Source organism: Pezoporus flaviventris, unplaced genomic scaffold (genome assembly GCF_033815535.1).
Source record: "Pezoporus flaviventris isolate CSIRO_AGI_PZ_B2104156 unplaced genomic scaffold, CSIRO_AGI_Pfla_v1 ptg000040l, whole genome shotgun sequence".
Taxonomy (NCBI): Eukaryota; Metazoa; Chordata; class Aves; order Psittaciformes; family Psittacidae; genus Pezoporus; species Pezoporus flaviventris.
This window is the reverse complement of record NW_026892588.1, coordinates 5,389,537-5,411,561: the sequence shown is the minus strand read 5'-3', so window position 1 is coordinate 5,411,561 and position 22,025 is coordinate 5,389,537. Positions and strand designations below refer to the sequence as shown.

Here is a 22,025-nt window from a genome sequence, read left to right as displayed (position 1 = left end):
TTCTGATTGATAGGTACAGAACAGCAGTCTGTACCACACCACAAAAATAGCCAGTGAATTCAAGACTTCAAAAGCCTACATCAGATTGCTCCACAAAACTAAGGTGCCTGAAAACAGTGCAGAAGGCGTGGGAAGAGAAGTGCCTTTTGAATTATCCTATAGAGAACTCATTAATAAGCTATATAAATATATGAAAGACCATTCCTATTGCTGACAGCTTTGTTCTGATGCTTTCTGAAAATTCAGAGATGGCTGAGTTCAAGCTTGCACCTTTTTGTTTCCACTTCCATTAATCAAATCATGTGATACTGCTGTACTGGTAATCTAAGATACACTGCCTTAATAGCATGACAAGATGTATGCATTGGATAGGAAGATGTAACTAATTTATCAAGTTGTGTGTGGCAAGACAAAATTAACAGAACTATTTAAAAATACATATTAAATAAAGGTCATGCCTTGAGTTCTGATAATTTAAATTCCTGTTACACCCACTTTAAAACTTACATGTTTTGATACACAGACATAAATATCACCTCCATATTAATCAGCATCAGTATCAGTGGTAATTTATGATCACAGTGCAATTCATTGCATAGAAAGCATACAGAAAAGAATGTATTCTTTTCCCTCATCTCCCAAAGAAACATATTTCATAATGTGAATAGAAGCATAGTTTTGTTTCAGTTATCTCTGTTTATAGTATGTACATATATACCTCCTTTTTACTTGAGAGAGGTCTGAAGATTTTTTTAAGTCACTGCAATATAGTATAGAAATTGCTACATACATAAAGCAGAGAGTCACCTCTATTATATGAAAAGAATGAATTTGAGAATCACTTAAAGTGCCTATCTGTATTTTCATTTCTCTCCCCTGGAGTTGTTCTCCAGTGCAGAATTTGGGAGAGTGAGTGAAAAAAACATGAAAGTCCAAATAAACATTTCCTGTACACAAATACATGTGTATACCAAAGAGATGAAAAGAGGGAAAATGAAACAATAATCCAAGGTTACTATCTTAAAAGTACATACACATTGAGTTTATCTTACAAAGCTGTATATGGCACTTAAGTATTCATTGTATATATATTATGTATTTGTAGGCTGCCTCTTCAAAAAAAGAGTTAGCAAATGGAAAGCAATACATATTTCAGTCTTCAAACTGCAAATGTGCCAAATAATCATCAAGATATTTCAATTTTAGGGAATCCTTCTTTTTTTAATACAATTAAAAATATTTGTGTTGAGATTTATATACTCACTCCTGTGGGTCTAGGTTTGCATTTTTTTTATAAAATGATGCTGTTTGAATCATTTCAATATCATTTTTCATTCTTATTGTAAACAATTCTTGCACCTTCTGACAAAAACAGGCTTTTTAGACAAAATAATTTTTAAAAAAAGGAGAAAATATTTAACATTGAGAAGAAAAGAGGAATAGTAGACTTAGTTGGAAATGTACCACGAAAGTGCATTTACTGGTGCAGTTTTGATTTAGCACAGTAAATTTAATCTGTAAATTTTATATGTAAATTACTACATATATGTAGTAAGAATGAAAAAAAAAATCACTGAAATTTCATTGAATAAAAGCTATATTTCTATGCATGTGGCATACAGTAAACAGACTTTTCTCGTTGCTTTTGCAAGCCACTGTGGTCTTTGACTGATTGCAATGGAAAGGAACGGAGGAAACTGATAAGGTTAAACCCTGTTCACTAAACACTATCATGGCAAGCGATTCTGAATGTGTTTCTCTAACGCCTTCTGCATAAAAGTTGAAGTAACTTCTTGAACAAGAGTTTTTTTCAAATCTTTCCCAAATCCATCCCAAACCCCTTACTCCTGCTGTAGTATATCTGTATAACCACCATCTATCCTATTAGAGAGTCATTTGCTGCTTCTACAGTGCTGGCATTTCATTCCCTCAATTGACATTAAAATATTATGGTTTGAAGATGTCAATTACGCCATATTCCAGGCAGAAATTTTCCCTTGTGTTCACGAGTCTGAAAGCTTTTCTTATTGCTGATGCTTCAAACATAATGAATCATTCCTTATACTTTATCTTTTAATACCACCAATTTCATGATTAGGCAAGGCATTTCAACCCGAGTATTGCTTCCTACATGCAGTCTCAAATATTCCTTTTTAGTTCTGAAATAAGTGAAACCTGATGGCTGATACACTGAGATTAGCCATATTTCATGACATTCACTATAGTAATGTATTATCACATACTTTGCTTTTATGGGATAGCAGTATTCATCCTGCAGTTACCTCACTCTTGACATGTGGTAACAAGTACAAAAAAATAACAGTCTGGAAAATCTCTTGGAATCTTTGGTCAGTAGCTGTCTAAATTCTGACATCAGTTATGCAAATGTCTTAACTGCTAAAAAAAAAGGAGCTCTGTTTTTAATTGAGCTGATATTTTTCAGAATGATCCAAAATTTTAAACTCTGAATTCCTGATAACATTTAATGTTATTTACATTCTGACTCTCTTCAGAAGGACATACCGAATACATCATTCTTAATTAGACATGACTCATACTACCATCTAAGTTTTCACATAGTTCTTCTACATCCAAATGCCACCCTTCCAAATTATGTGATCCCGAACACTTGTGGAAAGGTAGTAAGGTATTTTTCCTTCCAGTAGATTTCTAGACACAAACACTCTATTCTGCATTCCAACAGATAGAATATGTTATACTTGGATCACAGAATAATGGAGGTTTCAAGGATGGTCCCTAGTCTTAAAGGAGTCAGTCATGAACATTGACCTCATTGCTCAGGGCTTTATCAGGTTGATGTGAAAGTGCTAAGGGATGGAGACAGCATAATCCTTTCTGCACAGCCTGTTCCACTGCCTGACTGTCTTCACGGGGAAAAAGTTTCTCTGTATATCCTGCCTGAATCTTTTCAACTTACATTCATTGTCTCTTGTCTTCCAGCCATGCATCACTGTGCAGAGACTGGCTCCATTTTGGTCAGTTATGGGATGGTTATTGAACCCACGTTGAACCTGGGTTCAGTAACAATCCCATATCTAGTGAGGGTTGCCGTTAGCTCCCCATGAGGCCATCTCTTCTTGAGGCTGAACAAGCTCCCTCAGCCTTTCCTCACAGAGCCCGTGCTTCTGCCCCTGACCATCTTGGTGGCCCTCTGCTGAACTCAGTGCAATTTATATATATCTTTGCTGTATTGAGGGTCTGCAAACTGGATGCAGTGTCTAGATTTGGTCTAATTTGCACTGATTAGAGGGGGATTATTACTGCCCTCTTAACTACTCACTGCGCTCCTGTTAAAACAGCCCAGGAAGCTATCAGCCCATGCTCAGCTTGCTCTCTGCCAGGACTCCCAAGTCTTTTCCAGCAAAGCTACTGCCTAGCCAGTCAACCCCCACCCTGTACCAGTGCAGGTGGTTACTCAGTCCCAGACAGGACGCTGCTTGTGCCCTTGCTGAATTTCATGTGGTTCTTGTCAGCTCATTCCTCCCATCTTATTTTGGTCCATCTGAACATGCGCTCAAGTGTTTTGACTTTTCCTTGAAGCAAACCTGCTGAGTGTACACTCTTTCACCTCCTCCAAATCATGGATAAAGATGTTTAACAGAACAGGCTTCAGTGACACTCCACTTGCCCCAGGTCTCTGGATAGAGTACATGCCATTTACCACTGCCCTAGCACTCCAATCATCTAACCATCTCATCCCGTGGGCTCGTATGGCTTGAGTTCTCTGGAGCAATCCCTGTCTAAAATCATCCACTGCTGGTGACTCTCCTCCTGCTTAAAGCCTCAAAGCAGAGGTCTGAGACACTTTGTTGGTGAACAGTGAGAGTACCTCAGCCATGTCTGTGTCAGAAGAATTACTGGTTTGTCTGTGTATGTGCATATATATTTATGTAGTTAAATATGTCATATACATAACACCATCACACTTATATAACATGCACACCAGCTGGTGTTATATAGTCTTAAAGTGAGTTTTCTTCAATGAAGTCAGTCTGATAGGAGATATGGTTACTTCTATTTCATTGTCATCACCTCATACTCTTTATTCTAGGATCATCAAACCATTTTAAGAGCATGGGCAGTTAAAGACTTTGCTCCAAATTGTCCTTTGTATGTCCAAATACTGAAACCTGAGAATAAATTCCACATCAAGTTTGCAGGTAAGATTTTAGCCATTTGAAACACTTGTTAATATCTGTCAGTTTGTTTCATAAACCCACAAGGAAAGTGAGATTCACCTAGGGAAATCTACTGGTTGTAAGCAGCTTAAGAGCGCATATTGTAAAATAACTCATAGTCTGTATATACCCTATCAATAGTAAAATGTCATGTTTTACATTAAAGTCCTATTTATAAGGACTTTTAAGGATTATTGCTCTCATGTTACGTAGTATGCAAAGTAGAATTATTTGATATACAATTGTTACTTCTTAATTGTAAATTCAGGTAGGTTTCCAGCCATATCCGTGTCTTTAAATCACTCCTGTCTACTAAAACATACTGTTACTATGGGGTATATGAGAAGATCTCGGAAGTGGCCAAATTTTCCCCAACAAACAATTGGAAAAGAAAGTCTTCCCCTTGGACCGTTTTTCCCTAAGTGGGCTGAAAAAACATTATTTAATTACTTTCAAATATTTTGGAAAGAGATATATAATTTAATTCTATATACAGTAAAACATGTATCTTAGAAACTATTACATAAAATGCAAAATGATATCAAGAAAACCAAACAAATCCACTCATAAAAGATTAACAGCTTTAATTGACAAACTGTTTCTCTGTGCTATGTAGGTAGGTCTCTTTGTCTATATATAAATGCACACACACATACATATTTACATACAGACGTATTATGCTTATGTGCAAAACCACACAAATACTTTTATGATGAACTCATTTTGCCTATCTTTGGAAAAATCTCTCTATAAAGTCGAAACAAAGCTTTCCTTTTCAACTGTAATTTTGAAAACTCTGTTTTCTTGAAGGATATTCTAAGGAACAAAAGATTGCTGATTCATGCAAAATTACAAAAAAAAACCAACCCCACTATGGAAAAATATTAAGTCTCCTCCATCATCCCAGAATGCGATGAAAAAGTAAATTCCAGTGCAGAGCAATTCCAGAGCAACAGTTAAAGCTATAATTCTAAAAGCTACTGAATTTACCACTAGGTTGGAAAGAAGGAAAAAAACATCACAGCAGTTCTGAAGTTATAAAAGTGTAATCTCAAACTGTGAGATTGCACAACAGGGAATAAGGCTCATGCTGTGACAAGAATGATGGTGCTTTTTCATCTCCCTCTTAAAACCACACAGCTGAAATGCAATCTCTTCTCCCTACCCATGGCAACTTTTCTTTATCGGTTACCGTGTTAATTTGTTGTTCCTAATTGTACTTTTAAGAGAGAGTTTCATTTTTCTTAATGGTTTGTCTCTGTAGGAGCTTGTGATACAACTAGACCTGAAAAACAGAGGTGATTTTCCATATCTGTTCTAAGTCTCAGATTGAGAATTTGGACCTTTTTGTAAAATAAAAAATGAAAATAAATAAATAAACAGCAAGATCAATTTAATGCTACTCACGTATAGCACAGGAACATTTTAATGTGGTTTTAAATTCAGCAAGTTTACAAACATGGTATAAAGCACCTCTGGATGCTTACTTACCTAGCGCAAATTGTAAGGCCACTGGTAGTCAGGAGAACAATGTTAGTGCTCATGCATTTTCCTAAAAGGACTCTAGTTTGGTTATTAATCCCACCCAATTCTTCATTCTGAAATACATACCCGGGGGGCCTGCGGACTATATCCCTGTCCAGAGTGCTTATGAATAAAGTTTGTTATTACCATATGGAACATTTTTCTAAGTGCTTTTCCTATTATGATTCAGGACTGCTTTTATTACTGCCTTGATGCAAAAGCTTCTCTTAAATTTGATACTCCTTTAAGAAATGAATCCTTACTTCTGGTGGTTTCCCAGAATGATATTGTGCATTTTTATGAACGAGAAATATTCAGTAGTGGGACTTTTTTTTTCCTTTACACACAGGTTTATAGGCTATAACTGTCAAAAATAAAAGTTCCTAAATTTAGAAAAAATACAACCTAAGAGTCCAGAATGTCCTCCTAACAGAAGCCTAACTTTTAACTGCATTCAAAATTTATAAACTCTGGAAGCCCAGTTTCTCACAGTTTCTGTCGGGTTGACCAGTTATCCTAGATTGCATAATACAGTCCTGAAATTTAAATCCTGACTGCATTTACCTGTGGAAGAGCATCCTGGAGATTTTCTGCCTTAGGCTTCAGAAATAGGATATAGGTCAAGTACTTGTTTTACATTATTCCCATTATTCCCATTACAGCAAAATGGAGATGCTGCACAGGATAACACAGCCTGTCAGAAAGGCAGGTTTCCTGTCTTCACTTGATGGCAGACACACACCTTTTATCTACTTTGCTTAAAATGAAAACTTCTGCTTCTATTAATAGTGGAAAAGTTTCTCTATGCTTGAATATGATTCTTCAATGGAATCTGAAAAGCACAGGGCATATTAAGTGTCACAGCAAACTTCTTTCAAGTTCAAGGTGTGAGCACTCTCTAATTACAGTTACTCAAACATGACAGTTACCAGATGGACAAGGAAACATCCGTCTTATGTCTTCAACTGAAACACTGATTTGTTATTTTGTAATTTCTAATATACCAATGCCTTGACATGCCCAGTTTTTCTTTCAGTAATACTGCACTTTACCTCACTGGCAGTTATATATGGTTTCCTAAATCTTCCTGCTTTTTCCTTCAAACACACAGGCCTACAAAAGGCCACGTACCCTTACGGCATGCATCTGGCCTTGCATTTCAGCACACACATGAAATAAAGTGAAGGTTGTCCACAGTGGAGCAAAATACTTAGGTAATTCAGAGACTAACTTGCCTGGGTTTTGACTTGAATTTATACATATGCTAGAAAATAAATTAATCACCTTTACTTTGAATATTCAGAAATTATGTATAATCACAATTCCAGGAACTAGGCGTATTTCTGACATTCTCTATTCAAAATGCACCAATGAATTAGCAGATTGGTGAAGTCTGACATTAAACCTTCAGTAGTTTATTCAAAAGGATCATAGTCCAGACTCACCAAAATGGATTTGGAATGCAGCTAGTTAATCTATCTAATTACAGATAAAAATAGTCTAGAGATAATGAATGGGCATTTTTCTACATCTGGTCTGGTTGTGCTCATGTTAACTTATGAAATCAACAAAAGTAAGGTTTCTCAGAATAATTGTGTCAGGTCTAGGAACATTATTACTACATGGCTGATGCTTCAGTATGATGATCAGTATCGAGTACTGTTTTATCTTCAAGAACATTACAGAAGCCATAACTCACCGCAGTGCATTGCTACATCTATTTGAGGCAGACTTAGCAACAAATTTTCTGTCAAAATATATTTTCAACAGAAACTGCAGCTTCTGGAAATTCTAAATGGAGTATTTCTTTAGTATAAATGCAGTCAAAATACTTGTGTTTGGTAAACTGATTTGACATACTCTATACTCAGTTCAAGATAAACTGCAGGTTTCCTCTGCTGCTTCACTGTCACACTGAGTAACTTGCTGATTCTAGTACCTGCTGTCACAGGTCCTGACAAATGTCCCAGACCTGAGGAGTGGGAGAGCCGTTGCCCAGCTTCATCTCTACTCACTTTAGAAAGCATCAGATAGAGTTCTGTATAATTCTCACCATGGCTCCACAATAGAAGTCCTGAACGTAAATATCAAATATAGTAACGTTATAGGAAAACTATAATCAGTCAAATGGAGAAATAAGCAAGTTATTTTTGACGTCATCTGTGTCTAATAACTCCAGACAAGAGGAGGAACCCATAGTACCTCTCCATGTTTGAAATGGCTACAATATTTCTAATCACGGTAACTAGATCACTGAAGAATCTTTAACAAAATATTCGCAAAATACGTCTGAGAATTCAAAAGCTTCAAAACACTTCTGAAGTAGGTCAGGCACTATCGTCATATACATTTTACAGATGCATAACAAGTCCTGGAGGCCATAAATAGCTCTCACAAGCTCAAAGACTACAGTAGAGGGGAAATAGTCCTACAAGTCCCAGCCCCACTGCTCCTGATGTAAAAACACAATGTGAACCTCTTACATGTAAGAGAGAAAGATGACAACTGTAGGACAGCAATCTGTTTGCTGTTTGCGATATGCTCTGTTAACATGGTATTTTACATCAAATCCATCCAAAAAGTCAACTATACATTACAGTATAGAACAGGTGGAGAATTTAAGTCAGATATACTTTTCATTTGCATTGTGCCATCCATGGTTTATTAATTTCATTTACATATATTTAGGTCAGGATGTACAATTTGGTTCAAGATCTGAAAGAGCAGATGATAAAATAACTTTCCTGTATATTTTTCCTTGCTTCCATTTTCAAAAGCATTAGCTATATAATGTAACAACATTCTAAACAGAAGGGGAAGCTGGCAAAATCTTACACAAATTAAAAAATACGGAGAATTCTCATTTGTTCAGGAAATCATTATTTACTTTCATAAATCTTTGCCATCTGATTAATGGCAGTAGAATGCAGATATTCTATCCAATGAGTAGATTATGTCTTACTCTCTCAAAACCTCTAGTATAAAATTCAGATAGATTTATTAACGGCACATGGTCAACTAAGCGAACATATTTCTGTCAGAAATATTTTCGCAGGAAATATTTAATTGCTATAACTGAAATATATTTAGGGGAGGAAAAACCTTATTTTATTCTATATTTGACAGTCTTCATATAACTAAATTAATTCCTCCTCTGTGACATTTAAATAAGACTTGATATTCAGAAAATGAATAAATTTCTCCTTTTGATGATTCTGTTACTGAAAAGCCTCTAGAAATTTCAAAAAAAAAGGATAGAGAAGGTATACAAGGTACACCCTCACTTTTATTATCATTAAATGGCATGCGTGTAGCTATACTACAAAATCTGCATGGAAAGTAGCTTAAGAGAGGCAAGGTGATTCTAAGGCTTTCAATGATACATTAGTGCAATTAGAAGTAGAGGTATGCAGCCACTCAGATTTCGCTGGGGGGATGATTTGCTTACTTTTACTCAGCAGTTTTCATATGGCTGATGTCTTGATCATCAGCTATACTAATTGTATTCTTTCTCATCAGAAGCAAGTTCTCTGTCATTGAAAGTAACATAGACAGAATGAAACACTAAATTGAGAAGAAAAAAAAAATTACTTGTCATGCAATAACTGCCTTCATGACCTTAGAAAATCCTCATGACTAAGTTTCTACACTGACAAGAAGTCAGTGAAGACTTTTCCCTTGTACCCATTTTTATACTGTTGCAGGTATACATGAATGGCATTAAAGAGTGCTTTCTATTTCCTTTTCATGCTGTCACCAGCACTGGAGAGCATTTAACTGTGACCTGAATTTTAAACACTAACAAGTTGAATAATAATTCATACAATACTGAAAGCATGTGCAGAAAATTTGGCAGCTTTAAATACAAGCCAATATAAAGAACTACATATAATGCTTCTATTGCTTTCTCTTCTTACTTCACCCCACTAAGTTCCATTAAAAGACAGAAAAAGATAGTATCTCTGTAGTACTATTCCTTCACAGCAAGTACTAATGTTGCAGACATACTTTCTTGTAAGGACTCTCAAGAACAAAGCACAGTGTTGTGATTACAAAAGCCAGACGAGGACTGGGGTGAAAAAAATGCAAAGTTGTAAAAGGAAAAACCACCATCCTACTTGCCTACTTTTCAAGGAGAGAGCAGCTGTCAGCAGTTCCTGGCAGGATATTAGTTGAATCTACATCACATACTGAAGTGCAATGCAAAATCCCAGAGCTGCTGACAAATACCAGTCTGCAAGTCAGTACAGCCTGATTGATCAGCAGTCCTGCACTGCAGTATAGTAGGTATGCTATTGTGTGAACACAAAATTATATCTGTACAATGCTGGATGTCTCTATACCAGATATGCAAGACTGCAGAAGTTGGAAAAGATAAAATATGGACTATGCTGCCTGGCTTTCACATATAGTGCAGCAAAATAGTGGGACTCACAGAGCCATTGCATCCTCTCCATTTGTAGCTGCATTACAGAAAGCATAAACTGGTTGCAAAATTAACTCTGCTCATGCAATCTCAGTGATAGCATAGATGGGGCAAATCATGCACAGCTGCTCTCCAGGTTCAAGTGGAAGATGAAGATATGGAGGCATACTTTGATTGTCCCCATTTTCACCATTTTCCTAGACAAGGAAAGGAAGTGATAATTATATTCAATGGGAAGTATTTTTTTAAAACAATTTATGTCTTTTCTTTTTTCTTCTATAGATCATGTTGTGTGTGAAGAGGAATTCAAATATGCTATGCTAGCTCTAAATTGTATATGCCCAGCTACCTCAACATTAATCACACTTCTGGTTCATACGTCTAGAGGACAGTAAGTATATACTACTATTAAGATACCAACCAGCCAACCAAAAAACCCAAACCAAAAACTTGTAAAAGAATGAAATACATCCTTCATCTCTCTAGCTTTCATTCTCTGACAGAACACAGAGCCTTTTTTAGTTCTTTCATATTATATATACTTTGAAGAAGGGTAGTATTCTTAACAGCTAAAAATGTACATACTTAAAAAGGTATATAATATTGAAACTGATAGGATTTTTCTTCCCCTTTTATTCTGTATATCTTTTTAAAATAACTTGAAAATGCTGGAAGATGTTCTCAAAGTCCTAACTGAACTGTGATTTTAATTTTTCACTAAGTTTTGTACAACTGCATAAATCTGTTCATTGTATGATAAATGTCACCAAGTCAAGCATTCAAAATTAGGAAATGAGGACAAAGCTGTTTTTTTTTCCTAGACTGCTCTGATCCTATTAAAAACACACTACTGTGGTACTGAAAACATTAACTAAAGTACTTGAGCTTACTTTTTACTTAGAACTGTTAGGTAGTCCATCTTTAATCTAGAAGTTTTATGTCTATGAAGACTTAAGTTTGGATGATCTGTAACACGTAGACATTCAACCATTGATTTTTAATGAGTATTTGGTTCTTGAATGTAATATTCTAAATGCAAAGGACAAAAAAAAAATTAAAAAAAAAGTCACACAATTGAAAAATTGTAAAATATTTAAATATGTGAAAATAATTTCTTTCCAGAATTACCACTTCAATGTCCCAATTTTCTTACATTTATTTTACTTTTACTCATACTTTTTATGTGCAATACCATAATTGATTTAAACACTTGATAACTAAAATAAATTCATACCTAGATAAAGGTATATATCTGATATTCAGAAGTATTATACTTAAAATTATTTTCAAATCCAGAAATTTACTTTCAAACTTTCTGATTGAGTATACACTAATTTTTAGAGAAAAAAAAATTCTTTTAAACTGATTTTCTTCATAAGCATCTCCTGAGATTTGCACTGACTCTAGAGTGTTTGAACTGTGTTGGTAGAAAAAAAAATGGTTCAGCACTTCATTGTTTTCGGGGGGAAATTTGGTTTCAAAATAGGCATCTGTTCTGAGCATCTACAGGTTGTCACTGTACTGCAGCCATCAAACTGCTTTGGATTTGACTAATTTATAAATCGGGGGGCGGGGGGTTATAATTATTTTCTAGATAAATTCTAATGTTGAACAATAGGTAAATAACTGCTACTTGTTAAATTAGGTTAAATTACCTTTATGCATACAAATATGTCAGATGAACATTTGAGTTTGGCTAAGTATAAGAAAAAAGTGAAAATGGATTAACTAAGCTACAAATAAAAATTTTAACTATACATGCATTTATATCCAAACAAAATACTAAAACATGTCTAAATAATGGTGAAATTTGTTAAGTAGACTTCCAACGTTAACAGTGAACTGCTTTCCTTTACATATTTACCTATTTAATTATCCTTTATCCTGGTTATTACCAGCACCTATATTAAATTTTATGTAGGTATTGAGTTTTAAATCCCTGTCAGTATTTGACTTCCTTATATAAAAGGATAGACCTTGTGACATTCATTTTAATAGAATTAAAACCTTTATTGACAGTTCATTGGTAAATCATTGTCTCGGCTGTTTGTTGCACTTTTACAAATGAAGTGCCACCTACTCGGCAGGGAATCTATTTCCCGTATTTATTAAGAAACAGTCTTGACATTGTTAACAGTGCCAGCTCATTTCTGATATTCATGAAGATCAGTATGCTGGGAAATCACTGGACCTTGGAGGTAATACATAGCCGCAAAACACAGGGAAAAATATTATTCCCTATTATCCTAATTTGAATGGTAATACAACAAACAGTAAGTGAAAAGAAACATATGTATGTACATTAAAAAGCACTTATCTTCTAGCATCACTGTTGGAGAAACTGGACAAAAATGTTCATTTTCTAAGGAACTTCGGCCAGATCAACTTGCTATTAAAACTGGGGAAGTTTGCTGCTGTTTATATGAGGTGACTTTGGTCTTTAATGCTATTTTTCAGATTAAGGAAACTAGGTGTAAATAATCCCATTGTCTCCTCAGCTTTTCATCTGTAAGACACAAAAATTCTACCTTGAATCTTAATTATAATCTTATTTCTGATCTGTAAATGTTATCTAATTATCTAATCAAGTAATAGAACTTCCTTAGGGTTTGTATTGTGATACAAATTATTGGAAGAAAATAGCCTTTCTGACTTGAAACTTAATGTGGTCTTTACAGAACAGCTCCATGGGAAGCTTTTAGACAACTAACTGGAACCAAGCAGACTTTAAACAGGTGAACATTTTATTTTAGAGGGAAAAGTGAAATATGGAAAATTTTTCTCCTGTAATTACATTTCTAGCTCTCTTATTCTGCACCTAGAGCACTGTTTGTTAATACTGTTGCAATAAAATTGGTTTTCTTGGTTCAATCTTGAAACAAAATGTTTCTACATTGAGGGTTGAGAAGAATGGTAAACTGAAGAAAAACAGGAACTGTGCTAAGATATTAAAAAAGTATAAACGAGCACAAAGAAGCATGTTCCAATATCTTGAGACACTAGCTCCAAGTGGCAAAATGCAGCACATGTATGATTTTTATGTACTATCTGCATATATATATATATATATATATATATATATGCATCCATTATATCCATTAAAACTCATGCAGCCAGAACCTTGTTTGCACATGAAAGTTAAGAATTCGTAGAAGCCTCAACTCTGCAACTCTTGCTGTTAGGTGAGGTTTGGAACATTAACACTAACGGTCCATACAGTAAAGTATGATATGCTTAATATCATACAATAAAGGATGATATGCTTAATATGGTTAAAGTTATAATTTGTTTTCTTGCACTTGAGAAAAGAAGGTATTTATAACTTGCCATAACATATAAGGCACAGTAACTAAAAATGTCCATTGGGTAAATATTGAAGATTATCAAGAAACAAATGTAGAAAAAAAATATTTCTTGCAGATAAAGTGACTATAAGTCAAATGGGTCTTTCCTACTAAGCTATTTTTAATGATTCTTTACCTACTTCTGACAAGAACTACACAATCTGCCATGAAACATCTGAAGCGATGGTATGAATTTTAAGGGATGTAGCCATAATTTTTTGTGATATTAAAGTGCATAATCTTATATGCCTATTAGAAAATGTCTAATTCCTTAAAATAATCTCTGTGCATGCATCATTACTAAGCTTTGATCTTAAATACTTTTCAGATTAGCCTATGGGATCCTTCTAATAAATATTTGTAGTTTCTATTGCCATAAATTACTGTTCTGATTGATAATAATTTTACATTAAGTTTTAAATTATTCTCTTTGTCTGTATATATTTCAGGGAGAGTCAGCAATCATCAGAACAATGGCAGAAAATGTATGGCAGATGTTCTGGTAATGAAGTGCATCATATTAACCTGGAAGAAAGTACATTTTTTGCTGAATATGAGGGGAAGAGCTTCACATATGCTTCTTTCCATGCTCATAAAAAGTATGTTTATTTTCCTATCAAGAATTAAAAGTCTAAACAAATGCTTATTTGTTTTGCCTGCATTATAGCTCCGTATTCAAAGATGCAGTATTACACACTACTCTGTTTCTAGGTTGAAGTATCTGGCCACTAATATATTTTGCTGATATTTTTCTGGAAGTTATAGCTGGTCAGGTAAAAGCTCATGCTGGTTTGGTATAGGCCAGCTCAGTCTGAGAAAAAAAATATAAAGGATATACAGGATAAGCTTGGCAACCAGGAAAAAGAAAATTCACACATTAGAAAGGTTATATGAGAACACCAGTCCCTTTTGATGTCCAAAACAATCTACAAAAGGGTGTGTGACTGTCAGCGTACTTAATGTATTCAGGAGTCAGCTGAAAATCCAACTTCCTTCTGGCACGTTCATCTTATGTGAAATGCTCATTTTAAAGGTGGTATGTGCTACATTCTGATAATTGTTCAAAGCAAAACCGTATTTTTTCTATTAGGTGCTAACATACCTTCTTTAGGTTCCAGATCATGCATCACTTATTCAGTGCTGTTCTGTGAGGTGGACATACAAACTGAACACAAGTTGTGTATATATTTGTATATATTTAACAAAATGGACATCGAGCAAATACTGAACACTGATTTTATTATCATACTCAAGTGAAAGTTTTTTTTCTGCTTTAGTACCTTATTTTCTATCACTAACCAAATACTTTCCTAGGAGTGAATTGCAAAAAGGGATTCCAAATATTGTTTCCATTACATATGAAAAACGGAAGCATTTAACGTGATGAATACTTTTTAATATTATATATCAATTCTTCTACTAATATTTTCCCAGAAGGGACTATTCATCTGATAGGGAAAAAAAAAAAAAAAAAAAAAATCAGCTGTCACAGCATTAAAAGTTCTGGATTCAAATGCATAGGGATTCGTGAGTTCATAAATACTGCTTGATCAGAAGTGGTCTGTTTGGGAGACAATATTTTTCAAACATTTGTCATCCAAAAATCTGCAAATGTTGATATTCTGCAAAAGTATACTGGGGGTTTATTTTTGACAGTGGAAATTCTGGTATATATGACCTATGCAAAATGAACCATGCCTTTCCTTTTCTAATTAAGGTTTGGAGTCTGTCTGATTGGGGTTAGAAAGGAAGATAACAAAAACATTTTGCTGAATCCAGGTCCTCGATATATCATGAGTTCTACAGATATATGCTTCTACATAAATATCACCAAAGAAGAGAATTCTGCTTTTAAGAAGCAAGAAAAACATAGAAAAAAACTTGAATCAAAATTGTCTTATCATGGAACTTCTAGATTACCTGTACACAGTATAATAGCCAGCATGGGTAAGTGAAAACAAAAAACCAAACCCACGACATATTCAATTAATAGTGCATTTTAAAGCTTTTAATAGTGTGTTCCCAAAATTTTAAGTAATTAAAATAGTGCGCAGAAAGAAAAAATATTAAACGTTTGCCCTTGTACTTAAATTGATGATAATCAATTAAACTGAAATTAAACTGCTTAAGACTTGCATGAAAAAGTAATAATAATTACATGGGTAATTTGTTAGTCATTCACAACTGGTTGCTTGTAATAAATTTTCATAAGCTGCTTTAATTAAAAAAAATGCTTTTCTCAATAAATTCATACAGGTTGTTGATGCATATAAATATGGATTAGTTATATATGGTATGATTTTGAAAAGGTAGCTAACAAGAAAATATATACCAATGGTAGAAAAACCACATCGAGAAAATGCTTTCTATGCTACTACAGGGACAGTGGCTATTGATTTACAAGACACAGGATGCAGAACATCCAGTGGACCAACGCTAGCTCTTCCTTCTGAGGGAGGCAGAGAGGGCAGACGGCCCAGTATAGCACCTGTTTTGGAGGTTGCAGACTCATCCTCACTTCAGACATGTGACTTGCTAAGTGACCAGTCAGAAGATGAAACTACCCCATCAGATGAGGAAGTCTCTGCAGGCTTAGAGTACGTATACTGAATATAAATTAAACAATGCAATTTGAAAAGCCAATACTATGTAAATGGCATCGATTTTTTGACATGCAGATCAGTCCAGCTGTAGCAAGCAAGACCCATAAAGGCCAATTATGGAATTATTACCTTTTACGAAATGCTATTGCCTGTTAGCAGAATGCTGTTATGCCTATTTTGAAATTCAAAAACCCCCAAAACAGAATACCTCCTCAGTTTGGAGATATTCCATATTCAGTTATAAAGATCTAGTTGTGTATTGCAATTTTTAATAATTTTTATGACCATTTTTCTTACATGCTGTAGTTATAAAGCAGGATTCTACTAGCTCGTAAACAGGTAAGTACTTTTGTCCTGAGATTGCAGTGATCATTCAAAAGGCTTGTTGAATCCTCAGGCTAGGTGTCTGAGTTCAAAATGTAGGAATGACAAAAAACCCGAGTATGAGGCAAATTATTACATCTAATTTAAAGTGGTTGTTAACATGTTACTGAAAGTAATGATGCATTACTCAGATAAAAGTGGAAGAGTCAATCCTGTAACTGCCATGCAGATAAGCAATTGTTTATTGGGATTACTGACAGGGATGTTAAAACTGCAATGGATAATTAAACTAGTGGCTCACCTGGCACAGTTTCCCATCAGTGGCAAGCATGAGAATCCCCAGGGAAAATCGTAAAACTCCAGTGAAACATAATAGAACAGTAATCTTAAATCTGCCGTCTGAAATACTGGGGTTTAAAAGGCCAATTACAAATTTCATCTTATCAGCAATAGGATTTGTCATTTAAAATTCATTCCAACCATGTTGAAGGTATGTTTTTAAACAAGAAGGTAATGACTTCAGTCAATCTTGAAAAGTGTTTGAAAGAAAAATTGAGAAAGAAAAAGTACCAGAATTATTTCCATTTTCTTGCTTTGCTTTTTTAAATTCCTTCGAAGTTTCTGGTACTTCGAATCATTGAATTGTTTGGGTCAGAAGGGACCTTCAAGATCATAGAATCGAATCATAGAATCATACAATAATTAGGGTTGGAAAGGACCTTAAGATCATCTAGTTCCAACCCCCCCTGCCATGGGCAGGGACACCTTATGCTAAACCGTATCACCCAAGGCCACGTCCAGCCTGGTCTTGAGCACTGCCAGGGGTGGAGCATTCACAACCTCCCTGGGCAACACATTCCAGTGCCTCACCACCCTAACAGGAAAGAATTTCCTCCTTATATCCAATCTAAACTTCCCCTGTTTAAGTTTTAACCCATTACCCCTTGTCCTATCACTACAGTCCCTAATGAAGAGTCACTCCTCAGCATCCCTATAGGCCCCCTTCAGATACTGGAAGGCTGCTATGAGGTCTCCACGCAGCCTTCTCTTCTCCAGGCTGAACAGCCCCAACTTTCTCAGCCTGTCTTCATACGGGAGGTGCCCCAGTCCCCTGATCATCCTCGTGGCCCTTCTCTGGACTTGTTCCAACAGTTCCATGTCCTTTTTATGTTGCGGACACCAGAACTGCACACAATACTCCAGGTGAGGTCTCACAAGAGCAGAGTAGAGGGCCAGGATCACCTCCTTCGACCTGCTGGTCACGCTCCTTTTGATGCAGCCCAGGATACGCTTGGCTTTCTGGGCTGTGAGAGCTCACTGAAGCTGGCTCATGTTCATTTTCTCATCAGCCAACACCCCCAAGTCCTTCCCCACAGGGCTGCTCTGAATCTCTTCTCTGCCCAACCTGTAGCTGTGCCTGGGATTGCTCCGACCCAGGTGTAGGACCTTGCACTTGGCATGGTTAAACTTCATGAGGTTGGCATCAGCCCACCTCACAAGCGTGTCAAGGTCCCTCTGGATGGCATTCCTTCCCTCCAGCGTATCAACCAAACCACACAGCTTGGTGTCATCGGCAAACTTGCTGAGGGTGCACTCAATCCCACTGTCCATGTCAGCAACAAAGATGTTAAACAAGACGGGTCCCAACACCGATCCCTGAGGGACACCACTCGTTACTGGTCTCCAGCTGGACATTGAACCATTGACCACAACTCTTTGTGTGCGGCCATCCAGCCAGTTCTTTATCCACCGAGTGGTCCACCCATCAAATTGATGTCTCTCCAATTTAGAGACAAGGATGTCATGTGGGACATTGTCGAAAGCTTTACACAAGTCCAGGTAGATGACATCAACTGCTCTACCACTGTCCATCAGTTCTGTAGCCCCATCATAGAAGGCCACCAGATTGGTCAGGCAGGATTTCCCCTTAGTGAAGCCATGCTGGCTGTCACCAAGCACCTTGTTTTTCATGTGCCTTAGCATGCCATCAAGGAGAATCTGCTCCAAGATTTTGCCAGGCACAGAGGTGAGACTGACTGGTCTGTAATTCCCCGGGTCATCCATTTTCCCCTTCTTGAAAATGGGGGTTATATTTCCCTTTTTCCAGTCATCGGGAACTTCACCTGACTGCCATGATTTCTCAAATATGATGGCCAGCAGCTTCGCAACTTCATTTGCCAGCTCCTTCAGGACCCGCGGATGTATCTCATCACTTCCCATGGACTTGTGCACATTCAGATTTTTAAGATGGTCTCGAACCAGTTCCTCTCCTACAGTGGGCCCAAGGCCTTCATTCTCACAAGTCCCTGCATCTGCTTTCCAAGACTTGGGTGGTTTGGTCAGAGCCTTTGCCAGTGAAGACCGAGGCAAAGAAGTCATTCAGAACCTCAGCCTTCTCCAAATCCTGTGTAGCCACTTCTCCTGAGAGCTTCCTGAGGGGGCCTACATTCTCCCTAGTCTGTTTTTATTTGCTACATACCTGTAGAATCCCTTCCTGTTATCTTTAACATCCCTAGCCAAGTTTAATTCTAACTGGGCCTCAGCTTTCCTAACCTGGTCCCTAGCTTCCCGGACAACATCCCTGTACTCTTCCCAGGCCGCCTGTGCTTGCTTCCACTTATTATAAGCCTCTTTTTTCATTTGAATTTTCCTCAGGAGCTCCTTATCCATCCAAGGAGGTCTCCTGGCCCTCCTGCTGCACTTCCTTCTGGTTGGGATGCAACACTCCTGAGCTTGCAGCAGGTGATCCTTGAATATCGACCAACAGTCTTGGGCCCCTCTGCCCTCTAGGGCTGTATCGCATGGAACCTTCCTAAGCAGGTTCCTGAAGAGGCCAAAGTCTGCTCTTTTGAAGTCCAGCTCAGTGAGCTTGCTGCACGCTCTTCTCACTGTCCTGAGGATCTCAAATTCGAGCACCTCATGATCGCTGCATACAAGGCTGCCCTGGAGCGTCACATTTCCAACGAGCCCTTCCCTGTTGGTGAGTACGAGGTCAAGCACGGCACCTCTCCTTGTCGGCTCCTCTATTACTTGCAGAAGGAAGTTGCCTTCTACACAATCGAGGAACCTCCTGGATTGCTTGTGCCGGGCCGTACCGTCCTTCCAACAGATGTCAGGGTGGTTGAAGTCACCCATGAGAACAAGGGCCTGTGAGCATGAGGCTTTTCCTATCTGTCTGTGGAGTGCTTCATCTCATTCCAACCTCCATGCCATGGAGCAGGGACACCTTCCACTAGACCAGGTTGCTCAAAGCCCCATCCAGCCTTGCCTTGAACACAGGGATGAGGGCAGCCACAACTTCTCTAGGCAACCTGTTCCAGTGTCTTACTACCCTTACTGTAAAGAAGCAAGATATCATATATATCATATTTTGTATATATATATCATATATATGTTTATGTATCTATGTAGTATACATATCTACTCTTACCCTCTTTCAATTTAAAGGAACTACCCCTTGTCTCATCCCTACATGCCTTTGTAAAATGTCTTTCTCCAGATTTCTTGTAGGACCCCTTTAGGCCCTGGAAGCTGCTCTAAGGTCTCCCTGGAGTCTTCTCTTCTCCAGACTGAACAAGCCCAGCTCTCACAGCACGCCTTTATGGAGAGGTGCTCCAGCCCTCTGATTGTCTTTGTGGCTCTCCTTCTGGACTCACTCCAACACATCCATGTCTTTCTTATGATGGAAACCCCAGAGCTGAATGCATTACATACTCTCAAAACACTAGGACAGCACACTATATGTCAGTGAATTTCCAAAAATACCTATTAAAAAAAACCAAAAAAACAACAAATGAACAACCCAAGCAAAATTCCTTTAGTTCACAAAAATTGTGATAGCTTTCACTCAACATTATTGAATTGGTTGAAGCTACAAAACACATTCCTTTGATCCTTATTCAAGATAGTTCATGTACTTGGTTCTACAGATTGCAGAGTCTACAGATAACTGCAAAATTCAGGCATACATAAAACATCCCATGAAATAGGTGTATAGTAGATTGTGTTTTGGTGATTTGCTATACTGAAAAATGTTTGTTCTCTTCTCATAGGTATGCCAAAGGCTATCCTCCTTACTCTCCGTATATTGGAAGTTCTCCCACATTTTGTCATCTTCTGCATGAAAAAGTACCCTTCTGTTGTCTCAGACTAGATAAGGTAAAAGGAGTTTCTCTCATTGGATAAAACTGCATTCTCATTTTTATCTTTCATCTGAAGACTTAAATTCTGCTTTCTGCTTAGAGATGAGGTTTGTTCAGCATTTACTAAGCTATAATGTCTTATCCTTTTCATCGCTAATCATTTGTTTATGTCTGATCAGGCCCATATCAGGTCATCTGATAAAATTTTCTGTTTCTAATGGGAAAACCCTTTAGTGTTGCAGCTAAATCTCTTTATTCTCTTCAGCCTGGAGAAGAGAAGGAGAAGATAACTCATAGCTGCCTTCCAGTATCTGAGGGAGGCCTACAAGGATGCTAGAGAGGGACTCTTCATCATGGACTGTAGTGATAGGACAAGGGGCAATGGGTCTAAACTTAAACAGGGAAGTTTACATTAGATATAAGGAAGAAGTTCTTTAATGTGAAGGTGCTGAGGCATTGGAACAGGTTGCCCAAATAAGTAGTAAATGATCCATCCCTGGCAGTGTTCAAGGCCAGTTTGGACAGAGATTTGGACAACATGGTCTAGTGTGAGAAGTCCCTGCCCATGGCAGGGGGGGTTGGAACTAGATGATCTTAAGGTCCTTTCAAACCCAAACCATTCTATGATTCTGTGATTACTATCCACTGAACTTGTTTCTTATTTTGATTTTAGGGATGCCAGCATAACTACTACGAGGATGCCAAAGCCTATGGATTCAAAAATAAATTGATTATAGTTGCAGCAGAAACTGCTGGAAATGGTTTATATAACTTTATTGTTCCACTCAGAGCTTATTACCGACCAAAGAAGGAACTAAATCCCATAGTATTACTCCTGGATAACCCGTAAGTAGATTTTAATTATTTTTTTATTTTGTGGCACAATTTAAACTCATTTTACCATTACTTCAATAAAAAAAATCACTTTTAACATGACCAGCTTAAAATAAAAACATTAAGGCGTATTTATCTTTGAGAAAGACTTGTAACGAAAATAATACCCTACGTTTACTGCCATATACAAAATTGACTTCTTACTGACTGCACATGGCCTTTGTGAATTTATATGTCCTTATTCTATGGCCCATGTTTCAGCTAAGTATTTCTTAAAAATACTCCAAATGTGAATACTACTGCTAAACACTGTAAAATAAACAGTGTAAAAAGCAAGGTGTGTAACAGTTTCTCAAATACATCACAGCACTTCAGACAACACTAACCTGCTTAACAGAAAACAGTTAGTGTCCTGGACCACTTAGATATCTTTTTAATGATTTTAGACTGCAAGATAAACAGTTCTTTAATCCAGTAGGACACCCACTCGGTCTATGATTATATAGTCATGGAAGAAACCTGCAATATTGTCATTACTACTATATCTGTCTGGAGATCGCTGGAATTTTTAGCCTTTCTTGTATTAGCTGTTTAAAATTTCAGATAAATTCTTCCCTGGCAAGTCAAGA

At 36.9% G+C, this 22,025-nt stretch overlaps 2 protein-coding genes across 8 annotated transcripts in view; both read left to right on the top strand.

Annotated features, from left to right (window-relative positions):
• Positions 1-22,025, top strand: part of F13B (coagulation factor XIII B chain) — a 323,209-nt gene that overhangs the window by 156,103 nt on the left and 145,081 nt on the right. The window lies entirely within an intron of this gene.
• KCNT2 (potassium sodium-activated channel subfamily T member 2) overlaps positions 1-22,025 on the top strand; it is a 134,855-nt gene that overhangs the window by 87,253 nt on the left and 25,577 nt on the right. For 4 of the 7 annotated variants that reach the window (XM_061465546.1, XM_061465543.1, XM_061465542.1 and 1 more), the window contains exons 14-21: positions 4,073-4,181; positions 10,432-10,540; positions 12,828-12,884; positions 13,943-14,092; positions 15,211-15,440; positions 15,874-16,090; positions 20,473-20,578; positions 21,236-21,408. In XM_061465546.1, the coding sequence (XP_061321530.1) occupies positions 4,073-4,181; positions 10,432-10,540; positions 12,828-12,884; positions 13,943-14,092; positions 15,211-15,440; positions 15,874-16,090; positions 20,473-20,578; positions 21,236-21,408 (1,151 nt within the window). The remainder of the gene's footprint in view (positions 1-4,072; positions 4,182-10,431; positions 10,541-12,827; positions 12,885-13,942; positions 14,093-15,210; positions 15,441-15,873; positions 16,091-20,472; positions 20,579-21,235; positions 21,409-22,025) is intronic. The other 3 variants (XM_061465548.1, XM_061465547.1, XM_061465545.1) reach the window with 1 other exon arrangement.